The sequence below is a fragment of the Alosa sapidissima genome, chromosome 13 (assembly GCF_018492685.1).
Source record: "Alosa sapidissima isolate fAloSap1 chromosome 13, fAloSap1.pri, whole genome shotgun sequence".
NCBI classification, from domain to species: Eukaryota; Metazoa; Chordata; class Actinopteri; order Clupeiformes; family Clupeidae; genus Alosa; species Alosa sapidissima.
The window spans coordinates 33209359-33224745 of NC_055969.1; the positions used below are offsets into that span (position 1 = coordinate 33209359).

The 15387-nt window shown below is 43.5% G+C and overlaps 1 protein-coding gene and 1 long non-coding RNA gene across 3 annotated transcripts; one reads left to right on the forward strand and one right to left on the reverse strand.

Annotated features, from left to right (window-relative positions):
- Positions 1–1249: 1249 nt before the first annotated feature.
- On the reverse strand, positions 1250–15025 carry fech (ferrochelatase). 2 transcript variants are annotated; one of them, XM_042058605.1, is made up of 11 exons: positions 14867–15025; positions 13604–13712; positions 13084–13203; positions 12486–12634; positions 9440–9574; positions 9092–9198; positions 7422–7520; positions 7144–7251; positions 6596–6760; positions 4855–4914; positions 1250–2880 (listed from the first exon to the last, which is right to left on the reverse strand). In XM_042058605.1, exons 1-11 carry the CDS (start codon positions 14901–14903, stop codon positions 2746–2748), a joined length of 1224 nt encoding a protein of 407 aa, XP_041914539.1. In that variant the 5' UTR covers positions 14904–15025; the 3' UTR covers positions 1250–2745. The 2 variants fall into 2 exon arrangements, with proteins under 2 accessions (XP_041914539.1, XP_041914538.1); XM_042058604.1 differs by having other exon boundaries at positions 14861–15025.
- LOC121679695 lies at positions 12674–13246 on the forward strand. Its single transcript, XR_006021391.1, has 2 exons — positions 12674–12796; positions 13057–13246. It is a non-coding gene; the product is annotated as an uncharacterized LOC121679695 (long non-coding RNA).
- Positions 15026–15387: the final 362 nt, after the last annotated feature.

Below are 15387 nucleotides of genomic sequence, written 5' to 3' on the forward strand. Positions count from 1 at the left end.
ATGATGATGATGATGATGATGGACGCTATGAGGAGGAGGAGGAGGAGGGACGATGATGATGATGGACACTATGAGGAGGAGGAGGATGAAAATGTGATGGCCAAATTTGATGAGATGATGAGTGGGTTCGTTTTTTTCTCATTCCATTTTGGCGGAAGACTGGGTGATCTGAGTCCAGCAGAGGTATCTAGAGGCAAGAACTAATACAAAAGAAATCCCCTTTCCACACGATTTTACCCGGAACAAAATAAATAAAATCATAAAGACTAATACATTATATTTAAAAAATACATAATATGTTCTATTATGGCCACTATAAACAGCTTGTACATGAATAGAAGTAGACACTCAAGGAACCTATTATTACACAATGGATAAATAAAAGCATAGTCTCCTTCACCAGCCTGGCAGTACAGCAGGTGGTATGAATGAACACACCGAGCGCAGATATTGCTTTTGTCTGTTGTTTGTAGCTGCTAGCTTTGTGAGCTTTGTGGAAAGATCAGGCTGGATTCAGGGGGTCTGACTGGGGGAGCAGGATTCAGGGGGTCTGACTGGGGGATCAGGATTCAGGGGGTCTGACTGGGGGATCAGGATTCAGGGGGTCTGACTGGGGGATCAGGATTCAGGGGGTCTGACTGGGGGATCAGGATTCAGGGGGTCTGACTGGGGGAGCAGGAAGGCACGGTGTGCGGAGACGCAGGGCTCTTCTGGACCTCATGCTGCGCTGCATGAGGGGGACTACGAGGACACGGAGACATGGTGCGGTTCTGCAGCAGCTAGTTGAGCTGGTAACAAGAGAATGGGTCCAAGCAGAGTGTGTGTGTGTGTGTGTGTGTGTGTGTGTGTGTCTATAGGAAACGGATGCTTCACCAGAGCAGCAGAAGAGCAGGTCAAGGTATTTTTAGCGGCTAACGAGACGACAGGATCGAGAGGCGAGGCTCTCCTCCACTCGACCTCTCGTGTGAGGCTGAGAAGTAGGGGTGGCACGGTTCACAAAATCTACGGTTCGGTTCGTATCACGGTTTTCGGTTCGGTACGGTTCTTGTTGTTATTTTTTCTTTTAATCTTTAACACTCCAGAAACATATTTCAACATATAGCTTAATCATCCACAATTAGGGTAGAGTATTTAAAGAATAGTTATCATGTAATAATGCACAAACTGAATTTGACTTCACATAAAGCACATTATTGTCTGAGGAAGCTACAGTTGAGATTTTGATACAGCAAGAGGGAAGACATTGATAATTTCAACAATCTTTTCATTTATTTGGCATAAAAGGCAGAATGTGTACTATTGCCATCTGCAGGAACGTATGCCCCTTTTTGGCACACAAAGAAAGAAAAAGTGTAACTCTTGCAGCTTAAATTAAATTCTTAAATTACAGTGCAGTATTTGGAAACAAAGTTCTTATCTAAAGTAAAAGTGCCACTGTAATATTTTAAATATTAAAAAACATGCTGGCTAGTGGCTATCAATAAATGCAATCCATCGGTGGTGAGAGCTACGTGGGCCGTGTCAGACAATTCTTTGACAAGTTTTTCTCGTGTCTCGTCGTATAGTTTTGGAACTACAGAGGTGCCGAAGTGTCGGTGGGAGGGAATGTTGTAGCGGGGCTTGAGTATTTTCATCAACTGACGAAATCCTTCACCCTCAATCACACTATATGGCATCATATCTTTTGCAATAAACATCCCGATTGCTTTCGTTATGGCCATTGCCCTGGCCGAGTTATCACGGAGAGGCTGCTTAAATGCTGAGGACAGAAGTTGTTGGGTAGCCTGCGGCTCTTTCTTCCTTTAACTGTCTACAGACACATTAGGGTGACGTCTTTTCATATGACCTAGCATGTTCGAAGTGTTGCCAAGAGCATACTGAACACGTGTTGCACAATGTTTGCACACAGTCGCAGTCTTTTCTGTCGTCTTAACTCCTCCATCATCATAGGTAACCTCAAATCCGAAATGTTCCCACACACCAGATCTATAAGAGGCTGGCGCATCCTGCAACTTCGGGCAGTCTTTGTCTCTCGCACTTGCCATTTCTAAAGACTCCAGTCGCGCGCAGCACTCAAAACTATACTCCTACTCTCGCGCGAAAGGGAAACACATTGTCACATGGGAATCAATTGCGCATGCCATAACTAGCCTGAACCGTAGGACCGTACGACGAACACACTCCGAACCGTGACATGCCATCCGCACGGTTCGGAGCATTTTTCAAAAACCGTGCCATCCCTACTGAGAAGAGCTAGAAAGGAGAAGAAGAAGGAGGAGGAGGAGGAGGAGGAGGAGGTGTGGTGAGGGGTGGACGGCTGAGAGGCGATGGAAATTGAGGAGAGCAGGCGTCACATCCGGCCCATTCCAGCAGAGACAAGCAGCCAACAGGCGACTGTGCCCCGACTGCTCCTCAGCCAGAGCAAACGCTGGTGGCTCAGGTCGGGAGGGCATGTAGAGTCTCAGAGTTTTTACAGGGAATCCCTGTGGCTTCTCATCCTCCAGCAGCCTGGACACAAGGGGGAGTTTGGAGATTGTGTGGAATGTGAGCAAGGGGTGAAACACAGCAAAAAAAACAAAAAACGACATTTGTGTGCGATGCTGGGCTCTCTGTAGCCGAGATCTCCTCTGGCTTTTTGTTGCGTTTAGTAGTGGTACTGAGCTGCTCCTCTTCACGATTTGACAGCTCACGAGGAGGGAGGAGGAGGGGGGGGGGGGGGGTTGGGTGTAGTGAGAAGGTCAGAGGTCAGTGCTTCTGATTGGCGAAGAAGGCCTTGGTTTTCCCACAGGTGGGGTTCACACACATAGGGCAGCGGAGAGTGAGCTGACGGGAGCAGGGCTGGTCCGACTTCAGATGCGCCTGGACCAGGTCAGCGAGAGCCTGACAACAGGGATAGACAGAGAATGAGTCACCGGGAAACATGACACACTGAGACTTAACTGGCTGTAATGAACTACACTTCCATTCCACACTACTGTCCGTCTTCCTATCTCATAAAGAAGTCTTCATCCTCTGCGCTTCTTACTCAGTGGCACTACAGCTCAGTGTACCATGATGCTGAACAACAGAGTATCCTACTGCTGTGTGTTGTATGATGGTGTTGTTATATGTGCAGCGGCTGCAGCAGTAATTGACCCAGTGAGCAGGGGGCACGCGCAGAGAGTGAGTGTGTGTGTGTGTGAGTGAGTGAGGTACAGTGGGCAGGATTGGCTGACAGCTCGCGCTCAGACTGATTTGGCGGCTCTTTAATAAAGCCCCCGTGGCCCCCCTGGCCTCCTCTAATGGCCGCCACTCGCTCCAGCAGCAGCCCCGGCATCAGCAGAGGGGACTCACGCCTTATTGACCTGCCGGCTCCCCCAGGCTCTACACGGGCCTCGTATGAACACACACAGAGAGAGAGAGAGAGAGAGAGAGAGAGAGAGAGAGAGAGAGAGAGAGAGAGAGAGAGAGAGAGAGAGAGAGAGAGAGAGAGAGAGAGAGAGAGAGAGAGAGAGAGAGAGAGAGAGAGAGAGCAGTATTCATCCATGCTAAGACATGGCCACTAGGGGTCACTAACTGTTCTCTCATTGGGGGTTGGCTGACACACTGACCCCTGACTGAAGCTCCCCCTCTGCTGTCCACCATCAGGTTTATCAAAATCAAATCAAATAAAATCAAATCAAATCAAATGGTGCTTTATTGGCATGAATGAATAAAGTCATTGTTGCCAAAGCTACAGGTATAACATGTTAATGATCCACTTTACATTAATTTTGTTATAAAGATAAATATTCGATAATAATGAACGGGGAAAACAGGTAAAATAAAAGGGTAAATTGTAATGTTACTAAGAGGACGGTAGTAGCTTCATCAGTGCTATACTGTAGAAAAGAAAACAGAAAAAAAGAAACTTATGCCAACTTATATTATATGTCTACACTTACAGATACAGCTAAATTAATTTAAAGTTAATTATCTTAATTATCCAACAAAGTATTTACATGTACACAAGTTACATCTTTTCTCTTATTTTATGGCAGGTCAAAATATAATCTGCAGCTAGACATGTGTTTGTTTCCTCTCCCAATAGTATGTATGTTTTCATTTGTGGAGATACATTTTTAAATTCTTTTCATATGTTTTTTGAATTTATCAAAAAATGTTTCCCTTATAGGTGCATATTTAATACAATTAAGAAGTAAATGTTCCTCGTTTTCTACTTCATTTATGCAGAAACTACAGTTCCTCATATGTCTAGGCCCCCATGTTTGTTTATATCTGCCTGTTTCAATGTGTAGGCTATGGTCACTGATTCTGTATTTTGTCAGTGTTGTTCTTTTTTTTCTGTCTTTGATGTTATTTAAATATGGCGCTATGCTGTCATTTCTGTATATCTCTAGTTTGTCATTACTTTTTATTTCTTCCTTCCAGAATTTAGTGTAATGCATCTGATTTGTGTTGTTCATTTCTTTCAATATAGATTTTGTCATGTGACTAAGGTTGTTTATGTTATTTCAGTTTGCAATTTGGAATAAGGGGTCACACTTCTGGGTAAGGGACTTGTGCTTAAAAGCCTTATGGTGGTGATTGTTAGCATTGCTTTTTGCCAGGTGTAACCAAAATTTAGAGGCTCTTTTGTCTATGTCAATAAGTAAAGACCTCCCAACCCAGCTCGGCAGGCCATGTTGGATGATGTTCTATGTACACCCAAGATATCTTTGCAGATTTGTAGGTGAAGTAATTCAGTTGATCTCTTATCCCACTTTATCATTAGAACAGCTTCAATATTAGGGGATTGTGTGTGTGTGTATATGTTCAGCAGTGGGATTTTGTGTTTGTGTGTGTGTGTGTTCAGCAGTGCTTATGGAGGCTCACCTTGAAGAAGAGAGGGTTTCCGTTCAGAGATTCTGCTCTCCGGATATTCTCCGCCCCACACTGACAGTCACAAACAAAAGAGAGAGGCCAATCAATAAGCACCAGTGCATCTCTCTCGCCCTCAATCTCCTATACATGAATATTCACACACACATACGGAAACAGTCGAAGCATGTGCTCAGTCTGAGAAAGTTTTCTATTGAGTAATTCAAGCCTTAAAGTTCATTTCATGGATTTGTATTAAAAACAAAGAAAATCAGTTAAAATTGACTGGTTTACTAATGTAACAGCAAGACTCCAAGCTATTCAGCTAATAGTAGTAGTGTTGGAGTCCATCTTCTACATCTCAAATCAATACGGGTTCAGCCGATATGCATAACATGTGTGTACATGACATTCTACAGATGGGCCACTGAATCTCCATTTCATCGGTTTCGCTGAATTCATATAGCTATGAAATAAAGTAGAACTGGACAGTTCAAATGAAACTTATGCTGGATGTACAAAACATTTTAATCCTACATGATTTGAGGCACTGGTGACTTATACAAATATACATGGCTTCAGATCAACAAAAATGATGGTGTTTTCAACCACCAACTTTTTTTAACCAAAAAATATTTGGGTGGAAGTTAAAACTGCAGTTTCATTTGGAGAAAAAAAAAAAACAAAAAAAAAAAATAAATAAAAAAACCCACATAATGTACAAAATGTAGATCCATGACAAGACCTGTGCGATGATTTGGTATGGAAAATAGGCTCAGAGACACACACCTTTTAGTCACTTTCATCAATATTAACCGCTGCCACTATAGGAATACATCTTAAGAGGACATGGCACCAACACTGCCACTATGAGAACACATCTTAAAGCAACACCAAAGAACTTTTCCTCTGTCACACGCACCATTTGTTTATCCAGCACTGGCTTTGCAAATAACAATGTCCACAGACAAGGTAGAACATGTTGCATGATTTTATGAAAGTATGATGTATTGTGACATCAGATGCAAGTCAAATTTTAGTTTCTTATGTCTCATTCCATCGAACTACAGATCCGGCAAACTTACATATTGCGGTTATAGTCGATAGAGGGCTGCGAAGCGAATGCAGAAAGTGCCTTTCACCCTGTTATGAGTTGATGAACCACTGAAACGATTTTGGAAACATTTAAGGTACAAAAAACTCTTTGGTGTTGCTTTAAGAGGGCATGGCACCAACACTGCCACTCTGGCCTTTGAACCTGATATCCCCCTCAGTGGGCAGCCGCTGCTGCTTCCAGGCAGTGGGAGAACTGGGGGCGCTAGCGCTGGCTTCTCAGATGTCCCAGCAGCAGGGATCGATGGGCACCGAGAGCCAGTGCGAGTTTGGCACCACTGGAATGGATCTGTGGTTTGTGGGGTGCTATGTATCTAGAGGTGGGCCCCAGTTAGGGCTAGTCTGACAGGAGCCTTCAGATAGCCCCCCTTTCCACACACACACACACACACACACACACACACACACCTGTATCACAACACACATAATTCCCCTCTGTACTGCACACTCTGTACTTCTTTGGCTTTTTGTAAGGGTAAAGAGAGCTTTTAGTCACTTGCATGATGAGCCCTCACTCTATTTAACACACATATGTTATTGGAACAATCTAATGCTGAGACTTGACCCAACAACAGTTATGTCTATTCAGTCAAATAACACACATCGCCAGCTCATTCCTCATATTGTCTGTGTCAATACTGACCTCCTCCCCAAGCACCTGGGAGTACTCGATGTCCAGCTCGTGGAGGGTCTCGATGTGGTCACTGGTGAAGGCGATGGGCACCAGCAGCAGGTTCTTCTTGCCGCGCTGGGACAGGCCCTTGATCACCTCATCTGTCTGAGGGCCCAGCCAGGGCATAGGGCCCACCTACAGTAGCACACGCGCACAAAGAAAGCCTGCCAGTGAGAGGGATGCCAACAGCTGAACACTCTAGAGCAGTGGGTTCATCCCAGAGGCTTAGAAGGCTCCAAATAGCTCAGCAATTCTGCTTGGCCAGATAGGCACCTAGCAACCTTTGTGCAACTGCAACTTCAACTGACTTCCACAAGAGGTCACTGTGGGTTCATTCATAGCCTGACTGCAATAACTCACACAACTGTGAATTCCCACAGATCAGTGCCATCATCTGCATTATTGCTACTCTTAAAATGAAGCCGAGAGACTTAACAATAGTGCACCCAGACATGCTAGCTGGAGATGTAACAGCGGATCATGTCTGAAAAGCAGCCATCTTGCGCCTGTGCACTTACCTTTGATTGCCAGACAAGTCGGTAGGGATTGCAGTGTTCTAACCTCTCCATGACCCTCTGCACCGTGGCACCAACCTCCTGAGGGTATGGGTCACCTCGGTTCACCACCTGAAGCCAAGCACACGGTCAGCACAGTGCCTACAATGACCCTCCTGCACACACACACACACACAGGTCATTTATCACATTAATTTGGGCATTGTGTTGAGGGTGTTTGTTTCTAACGCGGGAGTGGCTGGTGAGTGATGAGTGAGATATGAGAAGGGAGTCAAACTCACAGACATGGGCAGCGAGTGGGCTGAGAACAGGATGACCACATCATCCCTCTTCTCTGCGGGAAACTTCTCCAGCTCATTCAGTATGTGCTGGGCAAAGCACTGGACCCACACAGAAAAACAGAGAAGACAAAAAAATAATAACAATTGTTTTAAAAAAAAGACAAACATTTGTATTCATTAGTACATATTTATTCATTTATAACTGGCAGCAAACGCACTGGCAGCAAACGCAGACCCTGGTGCCAGCACACTGTGATATGCAGGCCAACAATGTCTCCTGCCCCCCCCCCCCCCCCCCCCCCGCCCGGATCAGCCACAGAGGGCACCTTGTTCTTCAACAGCTCTACAGCTCTACAGTCACAATGAGCACCGGTGAGATTGTAGAACTGGCCAGTTCTTACAGAACATACAAAATAATTACCATTATGCACTGGCGAGTTCTTACAGAACATACAAAATAATTACCATTACGCACTGGCGAGTTCTTACAGAACATACAAAATAATTACCATTACGCACTGGCGAGTTCTTACAGAACATACAAAATAATTACCATTACGCACTGGCGAGTTCTTACAGAACATACAAAATAATTACCATTATGCACTGGCCAGTTCTTACAGAACATACAGAACATACAAAATAATTACTATTACGCACTGGTCAGTTCTTACAGAACATACAAAATAATTACCATTATGCACTGGTCAGTTCTTACAGAACATACAAAATAATTACCATTATGCACTGGCGAGTTCTTACAGAACATACAAAATAATTACCATTATGCACTGGCCACTTCTTACAGAACATACAGAACATACAAAATAATTACCATTATGCACTGGTCAGTTCTTACAGAACATACAAAATAATTACCATTATGCACTGGCCAGTTCTTACAGAACTACTATTACGCACTGGCCAGTTCTTACAGAACATACAAAATAATTACCATTATGCACTGGTCAGTTCTTACAGAACATACAAAATAATTACCATTATGCACTGGCCAGTTCTTACAGAACATACAGAACATACAAAATAATTACTATTACGCACTGGTCAGTTCTTACAGAACATACAAAATAATTACCATTATGCACTGGCCAGTTCTTACAGAACTACTATTACGCACTGGCCAGTTCTTACAGAACATACAAAATAATTACCATTATGCACTGGTCAGTTCTTACAGAACATACAAAATAATTACCATTATGCACTGGCGAGTTCTTACAGAACATACAAAATAATTACCATTATGCACTGGCCAGGTCTTACAGAACTACTATTATGCACTGGCCAGTTAACAAGGCACTGTATTACTCATCACAATCTAGTTTGGTATCTGACACTTGAAAAGTGAGGATTCCACAGTGAAGTTATCTTCTTCAGAGGAGCTGAAGAAAGAGGTCCTATCCTAGACATACAATCTCCAAGTCCGCTGTCTACTGTGCTTACCAAGTCCCTGCCAGCAACAGGTATTTACCGGTCACTAAGTGGTCAGTTTCTATAGTAACTCCTTGCAATAGGACTATTAAGTGCTTTGAGCACTCCATGTTCAGTAGAGTAGAACCAAATGGTCAAACAAACAAACGTCCTTCTCCATGTCACGACGGGCCAGTGTCATAACCGTTGGAGTGACAAACGCAGATGTGTGTGCCTACCTCAACCAGCAGAGGATGTGTGGGCCACCGGTCAATAACACTCCAACGCATCTTGGGTCGGTCCTTCTTGTCGCTATAGTAACGATAGATAGCATTTAAACTGCTTCCTGTTGTGGAGAGGGGGAGATTGACAGAGTTAGGCCTCAAGATAAAACACACTACCACCAGTACTGAACAACCATGTGAGACACAGGTAGGCATAGGTTTCTGTGATTCAGTGGTGCAGGCAGGAATGTGTGTGTGCGTGTGCGTATGCGTGTGTGTGTGTGTGTGCGTGCGTATGCGTGTGTGTGTGTGTGTGTTTGCGTGTGCGTATGCACGCGTGTGTGTGTGTGTGTGTGTGTGTACCTGTGGTAGAGCAGCTGTATTGGGGGTACTGGGTGAAGGCCACTGCTCTCTCCACCCCATCTCTCTCCATCTCTTCGATGGCCTCTTCTGTGAGCGGGTGCACGTAGCGAAAGCCAATGTAGAACTTGTGTGGTGCTGAAGATGGGACCACAGAGAGCAGACGGCAGATGAGGACTAGGACATCCACACACTATACACACAGTCACATATATGCTAGAAATGCAGCCTGACAGGTCTGTAAAGTAACATACAGCGGGGAAAATAAGTAACACGTCAACATTTTTTTTCAGTAAGTATACTTCCAATGAGGCTATTTGCATGAAATGCCTTTTACCAGACATTAGTATTACCTCCATTCATCATTCCCTCAACTGTATGAAGTCTGCTAGTACCATGAGATGAAAAACAACCCCACACCATCATGCCTCCACTTCCAAACCTCACTGTTGTTTGGGTATTTTTATGGTGACGCACAGTGCCATTTCTCCTCCAAATATGGTGTGTAGTATGACATCCAAAGAGTTAAATTTTGCTCTCACCTGACCAGAATACATTCTCTTAGTATTTCATAGACTTGTCCAAATGTTGTGTAGCAAACTTTCAATGAGCTTCAACATGTTTTTTTTTTTTTTCAGTAAGAGTCTCATGTGGAGTGAGTGTGCATAGAGGCCATGGCGGTGGAGTGCATCACCTATGATTTTCTCTGTAACAATTGTCCCTGCTGCCTACATGTCTTTCTGTAGCTTTCTCCCAGGGGTCCCTGGCTCTTGGGCTACTCTTCTGACTATCCTTCTGACTTCCTGGTCAGAAATCTTGCGAGGAGAGCCTGTGCATGGCCGGTTGGTGATACAGTGGTGTTCTTCCACTTGCAGATAACGGCTCCAATGCTGCTTACTGGATGATTCTGAAGTTTTGAAATGCATCTGTAACCAGTTCCATTGATATGTTTTGCAACAATAAGGTTGCAAAGGTCTTGGGAGAGCTCTTTGCTTTCACCCATCATGAAATGTTTCTTGTGTGACACCTTGGTAATGAAAAACCTTTTTATAGCTCATCAATATGTACAAACCCAGCTTACATTAATTTGCACAGATAGGAGGGATAATTACTCTCCAAGTAAGGGATAATGGAGGACACTCCATTAGATTATCCGAAAATAAACGCACGTTCGAGGTTGTAATGCGGCCACGACACGCAGTGGAGTGGTCGTTCAACCTTGTAGTGCGTTTATTTTTTATTTTAAATTTTAAGATTTTTGGTGAATTAAGTTGGATCTGCCGGCTCTCCAGTCCAGCCTCGGACAGCTGAACGGCGGTAGCGCACAAAGAGTAGTTGGTGAAGCGCTTCTCAAGTCCAACAGCCTCACCTGGCAGCAGCCTCACCGATGCGCGGCAGCCTCACCTGGCAGCAGCCTCACCTGGCAGCAGCCTCACCGATGCGCGGCAGCCTCACCTGGCAGCAGCCTCACCTGGCAGCAGCCTCACCGATGCGCGGCAGCAGGTGTTCATTGAAAGTAATTTCTGGTAGGCCGTAATCAGACATATTCAGGGCAGTGGTGTTTCTTTGCTGTTTTTCCTTGATACAATGTTTCAAATTAACAGTAATTTTCCCTGAACGTTCTAAAGAACTCGGGGGAATTGATACAAAATATGTAAGTAGGTCAAAAAAATTGAACTACGTGCAAATAACCGATTTTTAATTGCACGTTAAAAAGAACCTTCACAATGGGGAAACTGAATCAAGCAGTAGAATAACTACTTATAGATTCTAGCTTGTTCCTTGCCTTTGTGTACTGCTTTTTATTAACATGTTCAATACTTTTTTCCTGTGCCATTCCACTTTTTTACTCATAACTCTACTTATGGGCATTAATGTTTGGATTTTTTAATATGCGTGAATTACCCAAGTTAATACTAATGTCTGGTGAAAATTTCATGCGAATAGCCTTATTGGAAGTATACTTGAAAATGTTGACGTGTTCAATACTTATTTTCCCCACTGTATGTATGTGAAAACACTGTTTAACCAACTTAATTGTAAACCCACACACACCCTACCCGTAACTCCCATTTACATAATTTCCATCATGGCTGATTCCTCTGCATTTCTGCTGTCCTGTAATGCTACACACATAAGCACAAGCTAATGTCAATGTATAAATTCTGGTTACATCAGGTCAGGGCACTTGTTATCATGGAGCCTGACTGCATTCTACCGCTCTCAGCACTTAATTAGGTCTCAAAACCCTTGTTATGAAGGGTCACCTCTACTCACTGGGGACTCTTGCCTGGGGTTTACCAAAGTGCTATTTGAGATGCAGTGAGATCTCCACACATCCACAGGCCTCTGGTGGATTTATCTCTGAGGACTGGAGAGGAGAGGGTGTGAGGTGGCTCAGCAGCATCTTATCACCCACTCGCACACCACACGCCCAACCGGCCAGCTGCATATCAGCTGCCCTCCCAGACCCAGGGGCAGCGAGGGAGCCTACGGTCTTTTTAATACAACACACCAGGAGCCCTCTCCCTCAACCATGCTGCCGACTATGAAGAACATCTGAACTGGACCAGCTCTGAGTCACCACATTGGTCAACCAGTTTCAGTTTGGGGCTCTTATTCGACCTTGCAGAAAAGTAATCATACTGTAGCTCCTGCTGTTTCTGCCTGTTGTTTTTTACCCAAACAGTAACCTGTACAAACCTAAATGACTAATAATGGCTGATATGTTTCTGGTGCTGTGGAAACATGGCCATAAGATCCATAGCACCACTTGGAAAGATCACACCCACATCAGTTCCTGATCTATTTGCTCTTGGTGGTTCAGATGTACAGTGCAACCGGAAAGTATTCAGACCCTTTTAAGTTTTCCACATTTTGTTATATTTCAGACTCATCTTGAAATGGATTCAATTCGGGTTTTGCAATGAACTGAATCCATTTTAAGATAAGCCTGAAACATAACAAAATGTGGAAAACTTAAAAGGGTCTGAAAACTTTCCGGTTGCACTGTACATCACCAGGCCCTGTGGACACTCTGTGGACTCACCTGTGTCTGGACACATCTCATCTAGCAGCTTGATCATGCCCTCGCCCTGCAAGGTGGTCCACCGCTTAATAGGGGAGCCACCCCCGATCCGACTGTACTGCTCCTGGATCTTTGGGGTGCGGCGCTTAGCGATAAAGGGCCCGAGTGTGCTGTGTGGGGAGAGGGAGATAAGGTTAAAAGAGCCGTTGTCTTTACATGGGAACTAGAAGAACACCTCACCCTCTCAAGTGCTTCAAAAAAAAATGAAGTTAACCATATATTTGTAATTTTTATGAATTCCTGTAGAAAATACATATTGTATGCTTGTAGAGGTAAGTACAAGTCGGCATATGTACCCACAAAGAGATTATTAGTATATGCTAGAACTGGGACACAATACAAATTGGGTCAACATTTAATCTGACTGCAACTTTGACTGTACAAGTGTTGTATAACATAAGCAACGACGGCCATTTTGTGACTGGTTATGCATGTGAAAATGACTAAGCACAATGTATGAGGGAGTACTGTGCAAAGGCTTAGCTAACAATGTAATCTCGGTGAATCTTTTTCCTTTCATCACTATCTTAAGGGTCTGCACAGATGTTTGGAAAATTACTCTTGCACGGGAAGCTGCATGAGGTCCCGGTCTGAGAAGAGTCGTAAGAGGAAGTCATGGACATCATCAAGCTTTTCTGGCCCACCCATGTTCATCATGAGAATTCCAGTCTTCGGTTTCCTGGTACAAGCAGAACATGATGCATTAAATATGTAGAAAACCACAGGTATCTGTCTGGTTTGTGATATCAATAAGCATCCCGTTTCAATATTAGGGTGTACCGGTATATATAGACGTCATGCTAAAAGTGTACCTCCTCCTCAAGGACTACACAATTGGTCTTAGCATCTGTGTACAAAACAATTTGAATAGTTTGATATCTCACTGTTGTCTTTCTGTTGATGAGCACATATCAATTAATTAAGGCATGTATCCAGGACTACCAACCCATTCTGTAGAAAACTGCTTCTGGGTAGGTCACCCAAGGACAGAGCTTCCGATGCTGTGTCTTAACACTGTTAACCCTTACTTACCACTGGTCTAAAACAGAACTTTGAAAGTCACTTAATGCTCATCCTACCTGTTCTCCTGTACGTCTGGGGAGTGCTGCCGAGCAAAGGCTGCTGCAGCTGCCGTCGACTGCCATCTACTTACACACAAGCTTACATTGCTGCTGCTGGACTTGGCAACTATGAGAGACAGGTAGACAGAGACAGACATATGAAACACACACACAAAGGACAGTCTTCAGGCAAACACATGAACGAATATTTCAGGATTTAATATTTAGGCATTCAACCAAGTAGTCATATAATTTAGGTTACACATAAATGTAACACTGTTATATTAGTTTCTACAAAGCTCATCAGGATGTTAATTCCTCAAAGTAGGATATATTTATGCATTGGCATGCCATGGCGTTTTATGTCCTTGTGTAACACTGCAATGGCAGAGTATGTACGCTAAGCGGCGCCACCACTGTTACACAAGTTTTGAAGCATGTGTTGTGTAACTTGACTTTTTACTTCAATTATTTACCAATAAAAACGTACACACTTTAAATAACTGAGGGATTAGAATAACAGCCTGATAATTATACATTAGTGGCTGACGCTGTCGTTCAAGGACAAACCGCACACAGCTAACGTAAGCAACATGCCTCCCAACTTGTCATTTTCAGCATTAGCTAGTCATCAGCAGATTCCGAATGCTAACTTATGGCATCGTTGAGGTGCGTTACACATGCTCTGACAGGGTAATTTATCTTTTAGAATGTATTAAGTGAGCCTTCCTGCAGCATTAATATTGAACAAGCAAATGATTAGAAGTGCCAAATGACTGCACCAACATACAGCATTTAATAGTATTTAATGTCACGTTGACGTTTGCTAAAATCTCTGCTAGCACTGTAACCTTCAGGTTAATTTACCCATAAACTGGGAATAACGTTAACAAAACGGGATGCGTTGTTATGTGGGGTTAACATCAATGACGGAAGGAAGATGTTGATTCAATTTAACGTGGGGTTACTGGGAGAAAAAAAACCTAACTTACTACAGCTAGAATCTAGTGAGATTCTGGGTGAAGATGTCAATGTAAGATTACAGCCAGTTGGTTAGCTTCTCAGCCACTAGCTATGTGATCTTACTAATGTCAATAGGACTTCGCCAGCTGAATAACGTTACACAGAAGAAAGAGCGTACAACACTTCGTGCCTGTTCATACGAATATAAAATACAAAATATCGGTTGTCCAATAACTTAGGCTACTTGTCGTCAGAACTAGCTCTTAACTTCGCTAGCTACTACTGCGATAAAGCTTGTTGGCTGCCACTTACACTTACATAAGAAAAGTCGATTCACAGCTCCCAAAGCTGCCATCTCGAAGGCTGACAAAGTCGTCTCACTTCCAAAATGAAAATATTGTAATGCTCAATATCTCACAAGATCATGTGCACTGATGCGAATTCCGTCGGACTCGAGATGTCTTAGTTTGCTATGAATGACAGAGGCTACCACCACCACGTTGATATAACGTAGGCTGCTGACGTATGTGCACAACATGGAAACCCCGCCTATGAAATGGTTTGGTTTGTTTCTTTTACTGTGATGGTTTGTCCTCATGATTCATGTAGTTAGAAAGCGAGACAAAATAATTATAATAAAAAAAAAAAAAAACAAGTTTTGTATTTGCCAAGGGTCCCACTGTTATGTTCGAGACTAATTTAAATGTCAGCCAACTTGCTACCATTTTCACTTGTCCCGACCATTGTTTTGAGAATTCAAGGAAATGAAAAGCAGGTTAAAATACAAGGAAATGGCTTTTGAGACCATGCGGAAGAGAAGATTATCAGACTTTTTCCAA

What these genes read in the sequence shown, in the direction of transcription:
- fech (XM_042058604.1), bottom strand. Translation starts at nt 14,903, where the DNA reads ATGGCAGCTTTGGGAGCTGTGAATCGACTTTTCTTATGTAAGT. An exon ending in TCGACTTTTCTTATGTAAGT is followed by an intron (nt 13,713 to 14,860) that starts GTAAGTGGCAGC and finishes TGTCTCTCATAG; the next exon opens with TTGCCAAGTCCAGCAGCAGC. An exon ending in CCCACTCGCTGCCCATGTCT is followed by an intron (nt 7,252 to 7,421) that starts GTGAGTTTGACT and finishes GCTTGGCTTCAG; the next exon opens with GTGGTGAACCGAGGTGACCC.